The following is a 21,199-nucleotide window of genomic DNA, read 5'->3' on the forward strand; positions in this document are numbered from 1 at the left end:
CTACCTGAAAATGGACGGGTCGATGAATCGATAGGCCTTGAAAGTCCCCAGCTTGTTTCCGTCCGGATCATAGTGAAACTTGTAGAAGCAGACGTCACAGAAGAAGCAGGGATCATGTGGTGCCAACATGTCTTCTTGGGTCATCCATCTATGGAGAGCGAAAGGGAGCAACATTTTTACTTAAAAATGGCCCGCAAGATATCATAATGCCCCTTTCTACAACTCAATGGCATCCCACAGGTAGTTTTTGGGAGGAAAAAAACAACAACAAGCCAATCAAACCAACATTTCTTCATCCTTTGACACAGGCCTTGGCTTTAACAACTTGCCAAGCTCTTTCATTATGATTCAGTAACCCATCCAAACCTGACTGACCTACGGATAAAGGAAGCCCACTCAGGTGGATTAATGTGCCTCAGACCAATACAATGACAACACTACAGTGACACAAAAGGCACTATGGGATAAGGTAATCGTTATTCATTAACCCATTGAGGACGAGTCCCCAGTATACTCAGGCAGGGGTCTATGGGAAATGCATGTTGTAGCAAAATCGGCCTGTCCTCAATGGGTTAACAATTAGTTTCCAGACATCCCTACAAATACTGTAGGCAAACAAAGCATGCACGTCAGTGTGCCAACTGGCAAACCCAGCACAGTACAGGTTTATATAATCATATGAGCGGATGTTACTGAAAAAAAAAAAACAACAACAGCCAAACATTTGTGTTTGAACATGTCAGAAGCCTTGCAAGGAATTCTAGGGTGATCTTTTTTTCTATCTAGAAGTGAGAAATCATGGATACTAACTTGGATATAAGCAGCTTGCAGGCATAACAGGCAATCTTGTAGAATTTGGACTTGTTAAGCAGCAGCGGGTATTGCTCCAGATCCTGGGGGTCATCACCATTCAGAAACCTGCACATCAAGAATTGGATTCAGAGGCAGTTAGTCACATGACTGATAAAACTTATTTTTCTCTCTATTCATCAACCATGTTTCCTGATCAATTTATTTTCCAAACTGTACTTTCTCTCTTTGTATAGGTGCAATGAACACTTGAACAATACTTAATCATTTGAACACATTCACTATATCCACCTATAATCTTTACCATACTTTGGTATACATGTTGAGAAAAAAAATAACAACAATCACCATACATGACGTAACAGAGAAAATATCATTAAGATCATTAACAACAAAAACATAATAATGATATCATATCATCAATTAGGGTAACGATGACAACAAGACAAAGACAAAAGAACCAAAGATGAAGATGAAAAGACAGAAAAGAGAGGGGTTGGTGAGACAGCAAAAACAAAAGTTCATGAGAAGTATCCAAAGCCTTCTTCATTGAGGATTGAGCAATTTTGTGGACCTGGAATGTCACGCCAGATACCACAAGACAGCAATCAAACAGGGACAGATTTGGCTCTTAATTAGCCATTTTCAAAGGCCCCCGCACTGTTGTTATCACTGAAAGTCGTGAGCAAAGAGCACACTAAGCTGCACTTGTAAGGGTAAGGACCTTTCGCGATCTGTGATTGTGATTATTATTAATGACTGGGAGAAAGTCTAACCCGCCCACCACTTCTGATGAAAAATTCAATCACTGAATAATTGAGCCATCACTTTGACCTGTGAAAGTTCTTGATTTGCCCATCAGCCATCAGTGCAAAACGTGTGTGCGTGACCTTCTTCAGGTCGTGCCCACCTGATCGGTTGTGATATTTGCTATCTAACACTGGTCGCAAATCCTACAATTCATTGGCTTAAGTTTTAAAAAAAAAATGGATGGATTCCCAGAGGCTCTCTTGATGCGTCTTAATAGACTTTTGCTACCAGCCCAACTAATCTTGTCTACCAACGGACTACTTGTTCCTCTTGCAATCCTTACAGCAGGGCGGCAGTTGAAATAGGCTAGCTCTCAATGGGCTCTAGAGCAAATATTTTCTAGTCCGAAGCAACAATAACAACAATATCTGAACTGACAATACTAACAGCAAGAGACAAAATAAAGAACTCATTAACATTTGGAAATGTATGTATATAGTTGTAGCTACACTATCCATAGTATTGCCATCCCCTGACATGGACATCATGTATGCAACAGCTTGAGTGTGTGAGACAAAAAAGATAGAGTATAGATACAAAGAAAGAGAGAGAGCACTCTATGCAGCAGACATATTTCATATGTCTAGTGATGCGTATGTCTTTCATGGGGAAAAATTAAAATCGGACAGGAAATCTAGAACACAAGCACAACCAATACAAACTAGAAATGTTGCTATAATGCCTCCGCCACATCACATTATTTTCCCATAGGTCTGTTGTACATCTTGACAGTGTGAGATGACAGCTTCACATGATTGGCAAAAATACAAAAATTGAGATGACATGTTTGAAAGTTCCATGGCACCACCCAAATGACAGAATGTGTTTAGTATTTACACATTCCGTGAACCAGATTTCATTCCAAAGGCAAAATTCTTTCAGAGAGCAAGTATTTGGGTATTTGAGCATTTTTACTGATCCTTGACCCTTGCCCTTTGATGCCATACCAAAACATATTGCCTATGGCGACACTTTGTGGTGGAGGAATTAAAGAAGACTTTACAGTACATTTAAGAGACTTAAAGATAATATAAAGTTTTGGTACCTCAAAAGTTTCCCTGAGTTTCCATGTCTTAGTTTGTGTTTCAGGTTAAAGTACCATTCATATAACTACATTGGTAACAGTGTGAGACTTACTCGCCCCAAAGTGCTCTCATGTCTTAGTAATCATGCAATAATGGTTTCGTACAATACGTGTATATTGATTGTCACGGTACCGCGTCGAGTCAACCTAACGGCTCGTTCGAATTTTTCAGAGCCTGCTCTGCTCTGGTACGAAACCATTATTGCATGATTACTAAGACATGAGAGCACTTTGGGGCGAGTAAGTCTCACAGTGTTAGTTATATGAAAGGTACTTTAACCTGAAACACAAACTAAGACAAGGAAACTCAGGGAAACTTTTGAGGTACCAAAACTTTATATTATCTTTAAAGGGGGAAGGAACAGACAGATAGATAACAGACAGACAGACAGACAGACAGACAGACAGAAGAGTGGTGTCCTGTACCTGATGTCAGTGAAAGTGATGTTGTGTTCACAGTCTCCCTGATGACAGTAGAGATAGGGGTAGCCCAGCCTGACCTTCAGGTCATTGAAGGTCACCTCAGACATCCTGGCGCTGGTCACCTCACCCTTGATCAGGTCACTCTTGCCCTGCCGCAGCCACTCTCGCACTGGACTGGCATGGGGAGACCAGCAAAGAGAGTGTGAGAGCAGATGTGCTTTGATGCCTCTTCGGAAGTACAGGCATGAATTATTATACTCAGTTGACTGCTTCTTTCAATGAACTGGTCAAGGAATTTTGTTACCACATAATAATAACAAAAAGAAAATAGTACTATTACTGCTGCTACTATTTATTGTAGGAATACTGATAATGAATTACAATGATGTTGATGATAATGACCAAATCAATACTACAATTACCATGAACATCGTCATGATAATAATAATAATCAGGACACGTTAATCACTGAGTGATGTAATGTATTTAAAGGATGTAGAATAGTTGGGGGAATGTCATAAAACAAAAAGCTGGGGATTTCACAGACACTCACGCACTAATATCTCTAGCAGCAGGATCTCTCATGTCATTGTAGAAAACATTCTCGATGAAGAAGTACGAGGACTTGAACAGGTCCTGGGCTCTGATGTCGGTGACCGCATCAGGATTCCCACTGCATTCTCCTTCGATGTAAACCATGTCTAGGGGACAGATTAGATTGTCCTTGAGGGCAGTAAGGGGCTGATCTGCATAGACTAGCAACTCACAATCATGCTTCACCTTTCGAAGTAACAAATAAAGAGAGAATCAGGTATAGTGGGGTCAATTGGTAGGCAGTCACAAAATAGCAAAGTAGAGAGCAATACACCATCATACATGCTCCTGAATTCGCAACAAGTCTTTGCTTTACAGATATCTTTGAGTCGCAAAAACAAGGAGGTTAGAAGTTGTAGTGACAAAGTTAATGATACAAAGTACACTGAATTTGTTTTTCAGCATTTTTTTCTTTAAAAAAAAAGATGAAAGTTTTAACAAAGGCCCCATTTACAATTGAAATCACAGCTGACACTAGTGTTGAATATACAAAATAAATATTGATACAAATAACATTATGGTTAATGTATAATCTGTGCCTGTGCCATGTAGAAAGTTAAAGACCTGTCAGCATTGGGAGACTGTGTGATGGAAAGTTGGCTCAATTTAATCAATCTCCATTCGCTGCCCGCCAGGGTACATTTGAAAAACGCAACTAGCACAGGCCTGATAGAACAGATTTGCTTGTCAGCGAATGTGCACCAATGTGTACGCTCATTAGTAGTGTTTGCAGCGCTGAATGTTTGAAATTCTTCAGCTGCCTGTGCTATGTATAAAGCAGCACATAATTTGAATGGTTGTCGGATGGTTATCGGCCATTCGACGCCACTCGACCAACCGGTTTGAACCGGTTCAAGACAGCACGCCCCCCGCCACGGCAGGGAACAATAGCAGCACCGCGCCTGGTGATTGGCCATTGACAGTGGCCAACCACAATGCAGGAGCACCTCGACCAATAGCAGGCCAGCGGCACCGGCCAATGGCAGTCCAGCTCACGCCTCAGTAGACCCGGACAATAGTGCGCGCCCAGTCGCCCCGGGCCACCTTCACGGCTATATAAACCGCACGCAGCAAAGTCTATGTTCATTGCCTGACGAAGACTAGCAGTTCGCAGTCGAAACGTCGCAACCTCTCAACATTTGCACATCGTGAGACAACTGATTACTTTCTTCATTCAGCACATAATTTGTTAAGGAGATTCACAAATATGATGCATCACGCATTACCCCGGGGTACCACGTTGTGTAGCGCCACCTAACGTCCACTCGAGGACAGCCGCAGGGAAATGCATGCACTGTGTGTGCGTGTACATAGTCGTTTCCATGCCACTGCATGTTATACTATGCATGCATGGTACGCTGTGCTAGCAATAGCGTGTGCTTCAGTGCAGTGCAGTGTAGTGCAGTGCAGTGGCTAGCGCGTGCTAGCTCCAGCACCAAAATAATTTCCTACTTTTTGGCACCCAGGGTACAACCATTAAAAAAAATAATAATAATTCAACAAAATGGCTGATTTTTATTTGGTACCCCGGGATACCATATATGTCATCACATGTCCACATCATGCCAACCTTCGCAATACAGTGTCCCCATGCTATACCAAGTGTTTAAATGAGTTTATCTGCGCGAGTCTGTGGCACTTGTCACCACTCAGCAGTTCTTACCATATGAGAGGCGTGCTGGACTTTCCTGCTGACCGTTACTGATACTGTGAGAAGGGTGACTGGCCTGTTCAGCGGCTTTGCCGTGGTTGGCTCGTCGTCATAGTAGTACTGGACATGGCATGTGAATAGACGGACAGACTTGCTTTATCATTACATGGGTTTAAGAACGTATACAAGAATGAGAAGCACTGTAATGAGTCACATGTGATCTCTCTATTATTTCACTAATGCATAGGAGTGTAAAAAGTGTGAAGCAAAATAAATGTAACTGCACTACGCAATATCCCTGTGGAAAATTACTGAATGCTTTGAAAAGAAAAAATATGATCAAGGCTACTACTAAAACGCTGAATAATCGGTGCTTACGGTATATACACCGAAGAAGGGCAATTTGTCAATTTGTAAGCTGTGATAAAAAACTTGACACAAGAATTCATTAATTACGGTACATATGAATATTGTCAGTTGTGTTCTGCCACAACTGGTCTGATAAGATAAGTGCTTGAAATAAGCTATGCCTGTCATTATATTAAAGGGCAATGATGTAGCCCAGTGATTTCACTCAGGCACTGTCACACACGCGCACGCGCGCGCACACACACACACACACACACACACACACACACATTTGGTCAAGGGGAATCTGGGTACTTACGTGAGACCATTTACATCGCAAGGGAATTCCACACTGACCGTACTGTCTATAGTTTTCTGCTCTCCTCCTGCAATGCACATTTAAATGTTGAGTACAGAATTATATGAGAACAAACCCTCAACAGGTTACATTCACAGATTTTTGCAGCACAGCATGAATTCTGCTGAGATGCATTGTTGATTTTCTCATAATCAAAGTTGTGTTTGTCTGTTGGCAGGCTTTCTCACCACTTTGGTGATAGGACTTGGGGAGAAATGTGTTACATTATTAATCATCGAAAAGCTTTAAATACAGTGTACATAGAGAATCTGAAGATCCATACTAGGTGAAAAAAGAGATCAACATCAAAATACTTCATTACATGTTTGTGATGAAAACAATATTTTTGCAAACTCATTAAATAAATTCTATTCATGACTGATACCACCTTTCCATATGTAGAACTCTCCCCCCCCCCCCCCCCAAAAAAAAGAGTTCTACAAAAACTGCCAAACAGAAACAGAGACAACTTTCCATGCATGTTATGATCCCAAACTTGCAAATAATTATCTAGAAGAATTGCTCTTTCAGAAAATATTGACACATTCATTTTTTTTTTTAGTCCTCATGTTCAATTGGGTCTTTCGACTTTTTGTTGGTTTGGTAATGCATGGTCACATTTAACTTTTTGGAAGTAGTCCACAATCACATACACTGTGGGGAACAATACCTCTGGTATAAAGAACTATGTATTAGGAATATAAAGTTTTGAGTATTATATCCACACAACACTGCACCTGACTGATTCTAGCTGCTCACAGCCGTCTGGTACCTTGCCATTGACGATGGCGACATGTTTGGCAGTCGGCACACAGGTTGTCATTTCAGAGTGTAATGTGTCTACACTGTAGAAAAAGAAATACAGAGAGGGGGTGCGTGGGGTAGATACACAGAGAGATCAACAAAATATTCGCTAATAGTAACATAGCCATGATGATATGATGTATAGAAGATGACTGTCATGAGAAAAAGCACACATGCAATGTTTAATCTTAAGAGTCTGAAAATTTTAGGGGGAATGCTAGATAAATTCTGTATACTCCTGACAACAAAAGTCATCATCTCTGAAAACATAAAGATCAATTAATGTGACTAAGTCAATTTATATAGATACAATTGTTGAAAAAGCAGCAACTACATATCAGTCCTTTGAAGATTTAACTGAAAATGAAAAATCACAGTAGATATACATTGTATATTTCACGAATGAGAGTACATTGCTTGGTTCCACTCTGCCGTTTCTGTAATCTCTGTGAACAAGAGTTTGACTAGCATGCCCAGTCAGACCAGCCTCATCAACAGCAGCTCTCCCGTCCCTAACAATCACAATATGCTGGACACAACCTGCAATATACACATTGTACTCAGCCCAACTGCATAGAGAACCGCTACATGTTACAGCATGTTCCAAAGAACTAGACGCATCTGGAATACTCTCCCACACTCCACCATAGCTTCAACTTCTGTCTACAGCTAGATTTCAGGGAACAATGTTACCTGTCATTTGAGACATATTGCCTACCCAAACACTGAAGTTGCTTTTAAAAGAGGGACACGCATGCACCACCTAGGGCCTACATACTGCACCTAGCACACTATAGAATGTACAAACTGTAAAAGTGGATATCTTTGCGCCAGAGATTTTCTTCAACATTTAAAAGGTTTAAGTAAATATCTTTGTGAAGGGAAGTTTCATGACACAAACTGTTAAAAACAGATATTAAATAGAGGTCTACAGATATACATTCTTGTTTTTTAAAACTCAAGTTCATAATGAAGAAAATACCTGCACACTTTGCGTAACTCTTCTGCTAAGACAGAAGAGACTCCCAGCTCCTTCACAACATCCTCGTCAGGAAGATCTCTCACATCAAACCTGAAGTTGGCATCGTCAAGGATGTTCCAGCTCTCCTGGAAGTCGGCCACGGCGACGAGTTTGGAACATGCGCCCTTTGTTTCGTCTTCCTGCTCATGAGACTCATCAGCTACAGCTGCACACATTCTGTCCAACTTAGCAAGATGTCTGAAAAGTAGAGACTACTGACTGTTATCAAAGTAAGACAGAGTCAGGTAAATTTATTCAAATTTAGTCTGTAGACTGTAGGCCTACTTATTTTCTTCTCTCTCTTTTTTTTTTTGTTGCAATTTTTACGCACTTACGTACGAGTGCACCTTTACTATACAGTCACTAGAGATCTACATGAAAAGCAAATGATATTGTAGCAGCTCAACTTTCTGCTTCTCTCTCCTCCACAATCTCTCTCTCTCTCCGCTCCGATCTCTCCGTCTTTCCCCACTCTCTCTCCTCCTCTCTCCGTGGGTCATTGTATCCTCCCCGCTGGTTCTCTCCAAAACAATTCCAAGGTAACCGCTTGTCAACACTGACCACTTGTTTCATTGTCTCATACCAGAGAGGTGAGTCACCTCTCTGCTGTTCTACATGTATAAATACCGACTGCTCTTTGTGTAAAAATGCAGAGTGTGTTACAATTTCATCATGAGCGACTTGCTCAGACAACTCGCCTCGGCAGGGCCTCAATAAAACCTCATCTACAATGTACGCTCGGAGTGCTCGATGTCTTCATTTCCTATAGTGTATTCGACCTTAATTAATAAGTGAGTAGGTGTTGCTACCACTACCACAATCATCATCCATATCACCGCTAAATTGGTGACCCCGTGTTACGAACAACGCAGCAATCATGACGGAAACGACATCAACTCCAACTCCAACCACGCCCGAGCTTGCCTCAACAATGGCTGCCGACACTACTGCCTCTCTGCACCTTGAGATGGATATTCCTCATCACCTTAGTCCATCTTCCCTTTCTCGGAGCCGATTTTCTGCATCACTGTAATCTGCTTTTCGACATGCACCACTCAACTTTGCATCAGCGGGATCGCTCCTTTTTCTCGTCACCGGCCCCTTGCCACATCACGACATGCACTCGACCAGCCCGCGGCCGGCCACTCCCTAGAGCAACTCCCCGACTCAACTGGTTCTCTAAACCATGTTACGCTTACTGCCGTGGAAATTCATTGCACCCATGACGAACTGACATCTATTCGACGATTTCGACCCCGCCACTTACGCCGGCACTTACGCTCATCTTTTGCACGTCACAACGTAGTTGATGCGACGACATCGCCCGCCACGCCAACAGCAATCATCTTCGAACATGCCATCGCAACGAGCAGGCTGCATGTTTTTGCCCGCCACGATGCCGCCCGGCCGCCGTCTACTTCACCCGCCGCACGCCTCGACCGTTCCTTCGGCAGGCACGCACGATCGACATCCACGACCGCCTAATCGCCGCACTGACACCAACACCTGCCAGCATCAACCCGCCTTCAACCGCATGACGCCATTCGAATCGCTCGAACTCTCGACACGATATGATACGAATTGCTCAACAGCTGTCGCTTCGACACGATACGACACACCGCGATACGAATCGCTCAACTCTCGCAACGCCACGATACGACTCGACATCGCCGACCGTTGCCGCATCGACCGCCACGAACTCTCGATCGCCCTCTGCCTAACTTTGGCTTGACCTCGAACACATCGCGCATCGGCTTCTACCGGCACGACTCGCTGCTGCCGCTGGCCATCTCGCGCTTGTCAACTATCAACACGACATCTCCAGGCGACTCACTGTCCTGTCGAGAGACCGTTGATAGCTGACAATCTGACATCGACATCGACCATCCGCTCACCCCGACTCTCGTCCACGCCACATACGTCCTACTGACTACAGTTAGTCTTCGTCAACCGCGATAGCCGGACATTACCCGAGCACGTTATAATCGCAAGCGATAAAAAGACTCAGTCATACACAGGACATTCGTGTTGGACACTCATTTCACTGCGTGTTTCGTGATTACTTTATCATGTCTGTCAAGTAAGCATCACCTTGCATATTTCAATTGTACTCTGATCATGCTTTAATTCTCTTAATTTCTATGTTACCTTTCGATATGCGATAACACGGTTTATAAACACTGCCTGCAACGACACGCGTCAAACTGCCAGTGCTTATTTTTATATTGTCATTTTGAAACGAATAGCATGTAAATTGACGGAATTATTGTGTGGCCATGTCAGTACTTCATAAACATAATTACCAAATCCCATGCATTTTGATTGTACATGACGCATACAATTCGATAAGTTCATTGCTTTGAAACGACTCAGCGTGATTGACATTTGTTCCGTTCGCATTTCTCGAACCAAGTTCACTTTGGCATTGTCATGTATACGATTACATAGCGCGTTTCATGCCTTACAACGGTTCACGAAATTTAACATGAACGAATGTTAGCATGTACGTTTTCCAAACCATTCTGTACATTTTGTAATTTCCATGTGTGCTCTAGCCTCGCTGCATACTTTTACATTTTCTATCGTTCCCATCTCTCTCTTTTACCTTTCGAGACGCTCACTAGGGGGGAGCTACTGTAGCAGCTCAACTTTCTGCTTCTCTCTCCTCCACAATCTCTCTCTCTCTCCGCTCCGATCTCTCCGTCTTTCCCCACTCTCTCTCCTCCTCTCTCCGTGGGTCATTGTATCCTCCCCGCTGGTTCTCTCCAAAACAATTCCAAGGTAACCGCTTGTCAACACTGACCACTTGTTTCATTGTCTCATACCAGAGAGGTGAGTCACCTCTCTGCTGTTCTACATGTATAAATACCGACTGCTCTTTGTGTAAAAATGCAGAGTGTGTTACAATTTCATCATGAGCGACTTGCTCAGACAACTCGCCTCGGCAGGGCCTCAATAAAACCTCATCTACAATGTACGCTCGGAGTGCTCGATGTCTTCATTTCCTATAGTGTATTCGACCTTAATTAATTAGTGAGTAGGTGTTGCTACCACTACCACAATCATCATCCATATCACCGCTAAAATATGAACACTGTAAAGTCATCCACTAATGCATTTCCATTCCAAGTAAGACAGAGAAAAAGACGAAAAGACCAATACACATTTATAATCTTTACAATGCAATGATACCATTTATGTAGTCCCATATATGCCATTTTATGCCATCATGTTTACTCTGTTGATAGTGTGCATGGTTTTGATCCTGCGAGGAGGTCTGAATTTACACTATATCAGTTCGGGAAACCCACTCACAAGGGGGGCCCCTCCTTATAAGTAACCCGTCCCCCTTATAAGTAACCCCGTCCCCCTTATAAGTAACCCCCGGGGCACCCCTTATAAGGAGGCGACTGAGTCGTACTCAGTCGCCACGTCTGCACTCAAGCATTGCCGCGCCGCCGCGTCTGGCGACACTCACGCCAGTAATCGCTCGCATTTCAGCATTCGCATGGGTCGTTTGACATCGCATTTAAATCCATGATTTTAGATATGATGCCTCAAACCGATTTTGCTCAAATTTCGTGAGTAACTAGGAAACTTGTGAAGCTTTATGGACATAATCAAGCGAATTGCCGCAGTCCTTTCATTTTCGCGTTGCATTGCAAAAAAGCGTGGAGACTCCTTATAAGGGGTGCCCCGGGGGTTACTTATAAGGGGGACGGGGTTACTTATAAGGGGGACGGGTTACTTATAAGGAGGGGCCCCCCTTGTGAGTGGGTTTCCCGAACTGATATGGACGTGGATGGATCCATTATGGATGAAAATGAACCTTTATACTGAATAGTCGATCAAAAGACTTAAGAATCACTGAATACGCTGCCACACAGCCGAGTATCCGAGAGCAGTTCAGCAGAAAAGGGGCCTCGCACACCAACGTGCACACAGCCCTTGACTGATGAGGCATGCCGCGCTGCCGGGACTTCGGGGTAGCTAGTAGCTGATGCTGATGTCACGTCCGCCTTCGGCTGCTGCAATATCAAAACCACAGCAAAGTAAGCATTTAAAGCAACAAGCTACTTAATATGGTAATACACACCTGATTGCTTACTTATAAATATCATCAGCAACAGCCACAAAGTTAAAGATCAGTTAAGATTCCGGTTTCTGCTAGGTAGCCATCGCCATCTAATGTTACTTGCTGATCAGTGCAGTGATATTCGCCATCGCCACAATATGAGCTGAACGCTTCGCAGGGATTCGCGCGCAACTCGCAAGAGCTTGATCATCGCGGAGTGAGTTGCCAATTTAAAACTGCACAGCGTTCACCACTGATTCCCAGACGTGGTCGAAGGAATGTGTAGGCCTAGCTACTAAAAGAAAAAAAAAAAAAAACTTTTAATGATTTTTTTTTCTTCATATTATGCTCCTATGCGACGTCACAAACGGATCCCTTCACAAACTATGGTAGTCTTCTCACTCAGCGAAAACAAAGAAATTTCTTGCTCATCATTCACACAAATTCACAGATTCATTTCGGATACTAGTATGAAAGTGTATAAGGCCATTTTCGTCACCCGATGTATACTTGGACTGATAGAAAGCATATCAACACTCTTTTATGTCGATACGTGAAACTTGTTATGTGTGTGTGTGTGTATTTCAATTTTCAATTCAATTCAATTCAATAGAACATTTATTTCCAGATCAATTCGTGTAACAGTAGTAACAATTCAGTAATGACAAACTGGAGGTGACAACTCAGTAAGCACAGCTTGAAGTGAGTGCACCTTTAACATTTGAAAATGTAGTTGAATCTGATTGAAACATAGCTAAAAAGACATTTTTGTTTAAAATACACATATTTACAAGACGAAGTACAGATACACAAGAGACTAAAGCTAGGGATGCAGGAGGGAAAACAGATAGGAAGAATTGTTTTGCTATTTTTCTAGGCAATTTGACTAGTTTCCTAGTTTGGCAATGAGCTAGGCTTATTATTTATGAGGAGACTGCAGACTTAAAGTCCTGCTGTTCAGCAGTCCGCTCCATATCCGACAACTTTGATTAATCAGTATTTGACATACAAGTCGCTTATAGTATTTCAGTTCATCGTATTCGTTTAAATAGTGTCATTAGGAGAAAATATTTTACTGCAATTATACTTTTGCAGGAAATTAAAATAAACGAAAATAAATGAATCGGTGTACAAACTATTAGGCCTATAGATCCTAACTGATTCTCACATTGTTTTACTTTACATTTGTCTCGTCGTTTTATGTGAAGTCCAGAAACCATGGCCTATTTGAACTGGATAGCCATTGGTTTTTCCCTGTACATGAGAAACGCATAGCTATTTTACGACAAAGAAACAAGACCAGTTGAAAGTCTTGTTTTACGTGGCACTGGTCTGACTAGGGCCTACACCATGTGCACAGATTTCTGGCTGAATACTGCACCGGACATGTCTTGCCGTTCGTAGAATGCAAACTAGTAGTAACTTATTGCCCTGAATTTCTAGCATTTACCCCCTTCTATACAATCTCTTACAAGAAAAATATGTTTAACTAACTTTGCACCTTTAGGGATGTCATACTATGGGAGAACCCTCTACGGGTGCAACTGTGCACACTTAAAGAAAAAATCCACCCCAAAAATAGATAAACTTCAAAAGAAAGAGAAAAATATTCCCTACAGAATGATGCAAAAATGAGTAAAATCGATTGAGAAATAAGGAAGATAATCAACATTAGGTCATTTTTGAAATTATACATATTTTAACTCCTTATATCTTATCCGATTTTAGTTATTTATGTATCATTCTGTAGGGAATGTTTTTTTTTTCTCTCTCTTTTGAAGTTTATTTTTGGGGGGTTGATTTTCTATTTAAGACCATTAAGACGATGGGAGCACCTTGAAAGGTGCTCTTATTGTGACACTGGCAAAGGTGCAAAGTCGAACCTCTTTTTTTCTAAGAGTGCATTGCAAACTAAAAAAAATCGCGTAGACTTCTGTATGTTTTCCTACTTGCCATCTGCACTGTGACCAAGAGGGAGCTCATTTCCGAGTCCCAGTTCGCACTCCTATACACAGTCATGACTGTGCTTAGGAGTGTGAACTGGGACTGATTATTTACAATGGAGTGAAAAGAAGGAAGAGTGAACAGAAATGTAAAACTCAATGGCTGCTGTAGGCAGCGAAAGACATGCCACTGGATGACGAAGCCTACACAAGAGACGAACTTCGGCTGCTATTTATTTATTCATTCTTTTATTTATTTATTTATTTATTTATTTATCTATCTATATATATATATATGCATCTATTTATCTATCTATATATATATATATATATATATATATATATATATATATATACATCTATTTATCTATCTATCTATCTATCTATCTATCTGTCTGTCTATCTGTCTATCTGTCTATCTATATATTGCTGTGAGTGACTTTAAAGTCACTCATACCCACACTCTCTCTCCCCACATGTTTTCTCTTTCATTCCAAATCAAGTAAACACTGAGGTTAGTAATTATTCTAGACAACGAATGAATGATCATGTCCCCGTAAATTACAAATTATTATCGCATTACACTATTTGGATACTGTGCCTTTCTATAATAGTGTGATATAACACTTGAAATCTCAGCGTGAGATTATGTTTTCCCCATGAAAGGAAATATATTGCATGTAAGATATAATATTGTCTCAGGAGGATTGTGTGTTATACTATCTGGTCTACATAAATGCATGTCATTTCAGCAGACATTCAAAATCTTAAATTATATCACGTGACGTTATGCCACTGCTCACAATCACAACGATTTTGATCCTCACTGCATAGTCACGTGATCGCATTATGGCCGATCACCAAGCAGTATAGGCCTATTTATACCATCTAAGATATGTAGAGTACCTAAAGTATATCATATATACACACATGCATTCATACATACATACATGCATACATACATGAATACGTACGTACATACATGCAAAAATACATATTTATCGAAGCAATATAGTTTGATTAGTATAAGTAACATGAGACGGGATGATGGTGCGTATTCGTGTGTTAATTTTTGAGATACAAGAAATCATGTCTCTTTATAGTGTGCGAACTATTTGTTAATACATTTTCTCACCCCCCCCCCTTGTTTCTCTTCTGACAACAAGGAACTAATGTCCAAAGACTTCAATGTTAATCATCCTTTCAGCCCATGAACCTCGTACCTGACCTGAACCCCCATAGGGAGGTATAAATCCTTTGTTCTCATCACCCTGTATAATTGTGTTTTATATACCCGTATTGAGGCTACGTGCTCCTCTCCGCTATCATGATATGATATTAAACTTAATACATTGATGATGAAAACGTATGTGCACGCCACAAAATTAGTGGTTGGATCTATAGGGGCAGACAGTTGAAATCTAAGGCTCGATAGGTAAGCGATACCATTGTTAAGCACTCAAGCACCCTCGACGTTAGTGCGGGTATAGCTATAGCTGGCGTGGTTAACTGATGTTGCTTTTATCTCGTGTTGCATATCGTGCCGAAGTGTTGACAAAAAAACAACAAAAAATCAAAGAAAAAATGTAGATGGGAAGAAAAAGAGACGGGGATCAGAGTTCTTTCTGGTCTTTGTCGAGGTGAATCTGCGATCGTGTGAAGCACTCTTGCCATTGTGATCGGCTGCTGCTGCTTACATTGAAATGCATGTTCGTCTTTTAGGCTATACGAACTTCGCACTTTTTTTTCAAGGGAGAAACGCCGTAAGATCCTCACTGGACGAAATAACATTAAAGATTGTCTTTGTTTTTTTTTCATGGCTTTCCAAACGAAATGAATCGATTTCCTTATGCGAGTCGCTTAAAGAGACAAAATAGAGACTTTTGTGCATTCAAAAAAACAAATACACAGAGTTTATCGGCCAATTTCGTAAGATTGCCGTCCATTTTCACTTTATGAGCATTCAAATTCGTATGTTTGAAGCGGTGAAGTGACTTTGGTCAAAGGATTTCACATTAATCGTTTTGAGGCACCCAAATAAATTGTTACAATATTCAACTTCGCATGTAAGCATCCAATTTCGTGTTTGGGCACGAGTTTCCAAAGATGTGCATTCTATTAGTGAGATGGGTTATCATCATTACATTGATCATTACATTGATTTTGCTTTATAATTTTGATGTTAATTTTAACTTACGTCTTTATCTTTATCATGATCATTACGTTGTGTTTATAATCTTCATTTGAAATCTTTAATTTCATCACGATCATCATATTGCTTTTGTGCTCTTTGAATACACATCTATAACACAATTATGTGTGATTCATATAATATAATTTTTGTATATATTCAGGTTGAAATACATTACAAGCAATGAACCTTTTGAATCGACATCTCATTGAGTGTTTCTGTGATCATAATGCTGGACTTGTTTGCCCTTTTGCAAATTTGAATAATTATTCGGAATGATCTGGCGAGATGTATAACCATTGCCGAAAGTGTATGTGCATTCAATGAATTAGAATTCCCAAATGCAAAACCGATTGTCACTTTAGTTAATTGGAACGACGACGAAAAACGATTTTGAAAGATGATAATCATTTCGATGCAGGATCGTATTTGAAGAAAATGATTGCTTCCGACATGAAATTGAATGAAAAAAACAAACAAACAATTAAATTGGAGAGGAAAACTTATATGAAACTTCAGAGGTAACAATTCGTCCAGACGCTTTCTTTCCTCACTATACATTACCTAAGTTTCACAAAGAATCAAGTGGATAATCTCAGGTATTATTATTTTGACGGGACTTGCCAAACAGAGGGACACTTCTTTGAAGACAGTGTAAAATTTGATTGAGACAAAGAAAGAAAAAAATAGAAAGGGAACTTTGATTATATCACTTATTTCTATCCTATCACAAAATGCATTCATTCCTTTTTCGGAGCTCTCTTTATGCAAAACAAGGATTTCTCTTGTTGGAAACTATAAGTACGTGTACAATGTACCCTACTTGAAGATCCATTGAGGCCTGTAATCGCAAAGCCTCATTATTATTGTAAAATGTCGTGTTAGGTTTACTTATCTTTTTTTTTTCGACTCGCAAAGAGGTTTACGAACCCTGTGCAAGGAAGCTCTGTTTTGTTCAATTATTGAAAGAAACTTAGGAGATCCGCGCTCGGTCGCGGCTGTTCAAAAGCGAGGTACTTCCCTTCAAACATCCGTGTCAAACTGCAAAAACCTATTCAACTCTTCTGAGAATACTATTGATACGTACGACTGTGTTCCTTCATAATTTATGATATATACAACGGTATGAATAGTTCGTCGCGTATCACCCCATCTATTTTTCTTCCCATCGTCGCGTCGCCCCCTCAAAAAGGGACTGATAGCTTAACTACATCAGTGATTCTAGAGTTTTATAAATAAGCCATGATGAAAAGTGAAGGAAAAACGTAGTCTTTTAGAGAGAAAAAAACCCCCAAAAGCCAGGTGATTACTTAAATGTAAAAATAACGACCGAAAGGTATTTGAAGGGGACCATTCAAGTTAACGAACTTGAAAGAGAAAACATGAAAATGCTGATTAAGAGATGTGAATGAGGACATATTATCAATGAATGTTACGTGCAAATCACGCCATGCACGGCGCTTCAGGGACTTGATTACATAAAACAACGTTTTCAGTTTTGCTGGATAGAAAACAGAAATTTCTCGATCTCCCTCTGCCTGAAAACAATGACACTAGAGCGCATGGAGCCAAAGAAACTGGAAAAAAAATTGGAAGATACCTTTACATTCGTTACTATATTACTAGAATAGTTCGTAACATGTTTGACGCTAGTTATGGAGGATATTTTTCTTGTTTTTCATTGTTTCATGAAATCTGAGTGACAGCAGTCTCATACACACAATAAACAGAATAGTTTGAATGCTTTGGGTTGCTGACATTATTGCCATGGAGACAAAGTTGACATTTAGCCTATCTCAAGTCTTTGCTCGTTGTACTTTGCCATTCAGGGGGATTTACACTGCGCTTTGAAACTGGCTGGCAGCATTCACACAACGGTATTCTTTCAACGTTGAAACGGAACTTGTAATGATTGTATTTGCTCTAAACCTTGAAAGTGTACAGGAACGTACACTTAATGGTCTCTGACAAACAGATCTATTGATCATCTATTTTCGTTTCTATTCCTCGTCATGCTTTAGATAACACAAACATACATTATTATTTTCAGCAGTCAAGAGATCTCCAGATGCAAGATTACTCACCCGGAGCAGGCATATCAGGATGTCTTTATGCTCCAACGAGTATGTTTTTGTCGTAATTTCCCAACGATATTGTTAGTATTCCCTGGCAAGTGATGATATGAAGGGCAAAGAGGAATTTGTTTTGTTTTTGTTTAGTGCCAAGCAACGAATCTTGAATTGTATGATCTTAATTAGAATAGGTACTTCCAGCGCTGCAAGCAATGAACAGAAATTTCACCTTTGATTGATGGATTAATTCATGATTGATGAATCCTTATTGTGCCGCTCTCCCTCTCTCATCTTGCTTTCTTTTCTCATCTCTTTCTTTCTCTATTTCTCTGTCTATTTCTCTTTCTCTTAGCAATGTCCTGCATTAATCATTAATCGTGCACCTGGGAAGCTCTAGGAGCACAGCGTTCTGCTACACGTGATGACTATGATGATAAGAGTTTATTATAGCGCAAAATATCCCACACACGCGCATACACACAAACACAAGTGTAAACTGGATGGATACACACAAATTTAGCTACGACACACCCACGTACATTTCACACCACATTCTTGCACGGAAAGGGTCAACTTTTTTTTTTTTTTTTTTTTTTTTTGCTGAGAAACGACTCAGAATTTAGCAAAACGCGATAATTTGTCTCTCGGCCTATAAAAATGCCCACATTCTTGTTTCCCATTAATCGTATTGTTCTGAGGATAAACGTGTTGCCCATACTCCATAATGGGAAAACCACTTCTTTTGCTCTATCATGATGTGTACTTGAAATTGACAAAATATTTGATTTATGAGCTTTATTGTTTTCTTCTTGTAGTTTTGTGTAAAGGCAAATGAATGCAAAATGTCAACAGGGTTTGATAGCTTCCATGTGATTCCATGCGTAGCATCAAGAATTGAACTTTGGATGCAGTACACATTTTAATGTCTTCGTGGGTAAACGGATTGATTTCTACGAGAGCATCAGAAGCAAAGGACGTCATGCAGTTTTGAGAGAATTTATGAACGTTGTGAGGTGACAGGGTGCATGCCTGATTGACATTCTTTTAAAGCCCTGACATGTTCGCAATGATCTCGTAGTTCCCGAACAGTTGGATTAAGATTCTGTCCGTCTATCGCGACATTCTGATACTTAATCGTGTCCCGATGACACGGACAAACACTCAGACGTCACGACAAAGGAACTCTCCCATGCATGGCTAGCGGCGATGACTTACCCCGGTCCCGAGACGCTATTCAACCTGCCACAGGAGCAAACAAATAGCAGCTTCTCGCCTAGGCAACCACGACACGCTTTAACCACGAACGAAATTATTCAATCACCAGCACTCCCCAACCTCAATAGGCTTTCGGGACCGCTAATGCATGGTATTACCATCGGCACGGAAGAACATGCATAAGCGATCCTGTGGGTAACAATTAATGTTTTTTCAGCAACAAGTCGTGCATGTGTGGACGCCAACATTCAATAGACGGTCATATGGTTTGGGATTGACAGAGAACAAGATGTGATTTTGTGCGACAGATTTACGAGAATCTGATATCGATCTGTCATTCGGTGGGACTGGTCGTGATTTCGTCTTCAGTGCTGCCTAACGTCACTCTGTCATATTGCGGCGCCAAGTGGTACACTCAGTCCGTATAATCAGGAAATAAGCGAAGGTGATTCGGTTGTTCAAGCGAACATGATGTGACTGCAGCTATTAACTGACACCATCGAGACATAATTATGAGCTGATCTGTTTGTGATACTACGAAACCGCCGGCAACACACATCATTCGTCATTATAGTGTACTGACTGAATGACTCGGGACAACAGTCTACAAGGAGACACAAGTACACCTACCGGAGTATTAGGCCTAATTCAACGCGATACGGTTCAACTATTCAAATGGTGAGCAAATTTGTGTGAGAACATAGAAGTGACAGGCAATAAACTTACGATGATAAGTAAAGGGAAAAAACATTTAAAATGTGTTGTCAATAACACATTAAAATGTTTTATTTCCCTTCATAAGTGAAGGGAAATAACACTTTATAGTAGTGAAATTTCATGACACACGATATGCAGATATCTTTAAGGTATTACTGCAATGTCTGTTGACATTGCAGTAATACCTTTGATACCTTAATTTCATGACACACGATATGCAGATATCTTTAAGGTATTACTACAATGTATGTTGACATTACAGTAATACCTTTATAGGACATTTGCCTGTATCGGTGAAACTTTTCATCAATTTGTCAGTATTCCTGGTTTGCCTCTATCTCAAAAGAGAACAACGAACTTCAAAAGAAGGGTATCTAAATTATGAATAGCCCTTTTCATATTTCTTTTGAAAGATTGGTTCTAGCCCTGCAAGTGAAAGGAACAATCAGATATTTGTGAAATTCTTCCTGAAATGATTATTTTAACTTTGCCATGAAGTGTAGTCGCAAAGTTAGTTTACAGATAAGTGACAGTGATAATTTTGTAGATAAAGTGATTGTTTTCACGTTCAGCGTAGCTCTTCTACAAAATTGAATATGCAATAGACGGAATAACGACATCTTCATTGCTGATTTGCCATGTAGACCAAGTGAGAGTTTGATTTTTAGTGGGCAGGGCTGATTAAGAGTAATCCTGTTTTATAAAAGCGGGAGGGGCATAGTGGTAAATTGTGCGTACTGTCTGTAAATAGAAGGAAATGTGTCTTCCAAATGAATCAGCTGCGATACAGAGTACTTTAGTGTACACTATATACATTATGACATTTCCCCCCACTTACAATACAGCATTAGTATGAGAGCGAACATAAATCTCAATGGGATTATGAAAGTCGATCCAAATGTCAATTATTATCGTAAAACTCAAATTTCAGACTTCTTGGAGATGGCCTTTTATTATTCTGTAATGCACAGGTTGCTGGAAACAGGAAAAGAAAAGAAAAGAAAAATGGAATTACTTTTTTATGTCGTTTGTAAAGATACAGACAAAAAAGAAAGAAAAAAAGAACAAGTGAAGGGAAATAAC

The 21,199-nt window shown here is 40.4% G+C and overlaps 1 protein-coding gene across 1 annotated transcript; it reads right to left on the minus strand.

Moving 5' to 3' along the window:
• Positions 1 to 8,079, minus strand: LOC139739374 (snRNA-activating protein complex subunit 3-like). Its single transcript, XM_071649994.1, has 8 exons — positions 7,865 to 8,079; positions 6,816 to 6,923; positions 6,040 to 6,106; positions 5,385 to 5,492; positions 3,681 to 3,907; positions 3,131 to 3,301; positions 811 to 918; positions 1 to 148 (listed from the first exon to the last, which is right to left on the minus strand). The coding sequence occupies exons 1-8, from the start codon at positions 8,077 to 8,079 to the stop codon at positions 1 to 3; spliced, it is 1,152 nt and encodes a 383-aa protein (XP_071506095.1).
• Positions 8,080 to 21,199: the final 13,120 nt, after the last annotated feature.

The sequence above is a fragment of the Diadema antillarum genome, unplaced genomic scaffold (genome assembly GCF_040938485.1).
Source record: "Diadema antillarum isolate AM-2024a unplaced genomic scaffold, OU_Dant_1.0 seq00000798_RagTag, whole genome shotgun sequence".
NCBI classification, from domain to species: domain Eukaryota; kingdom Metazoa; phylum Echinodermata; class Echinoidea; order Diadematoida; family Diadematidae; genus Diadema; species Diadema antillarum.

Excerpts from the sequence above, each read along its gene's own strand:
- LOC139739374 (XM_071649994.1), bottom strand. The coding sequence starts at position 8,079 with ATGTGTGCAGCTGTAGCTGATGAGTCTCATGAGCAGGAAGACGAAACA. Across the intron at positions 6,924-7,864 it reads GAGTTACGCAAAGTGTGCAG|TGTAGACACATTACACTCTG; the intron begins GTATTTTCTTCA and ends CTTTTTCTACAG. Across the intron at positions 3,908-5,384 it reads TCCAGCACGCCTCTCATATG|GTGAAGCATGATTGTGAGTT; the intron begins GTAAGAACTGCT and ends TTACTTCGAAAG.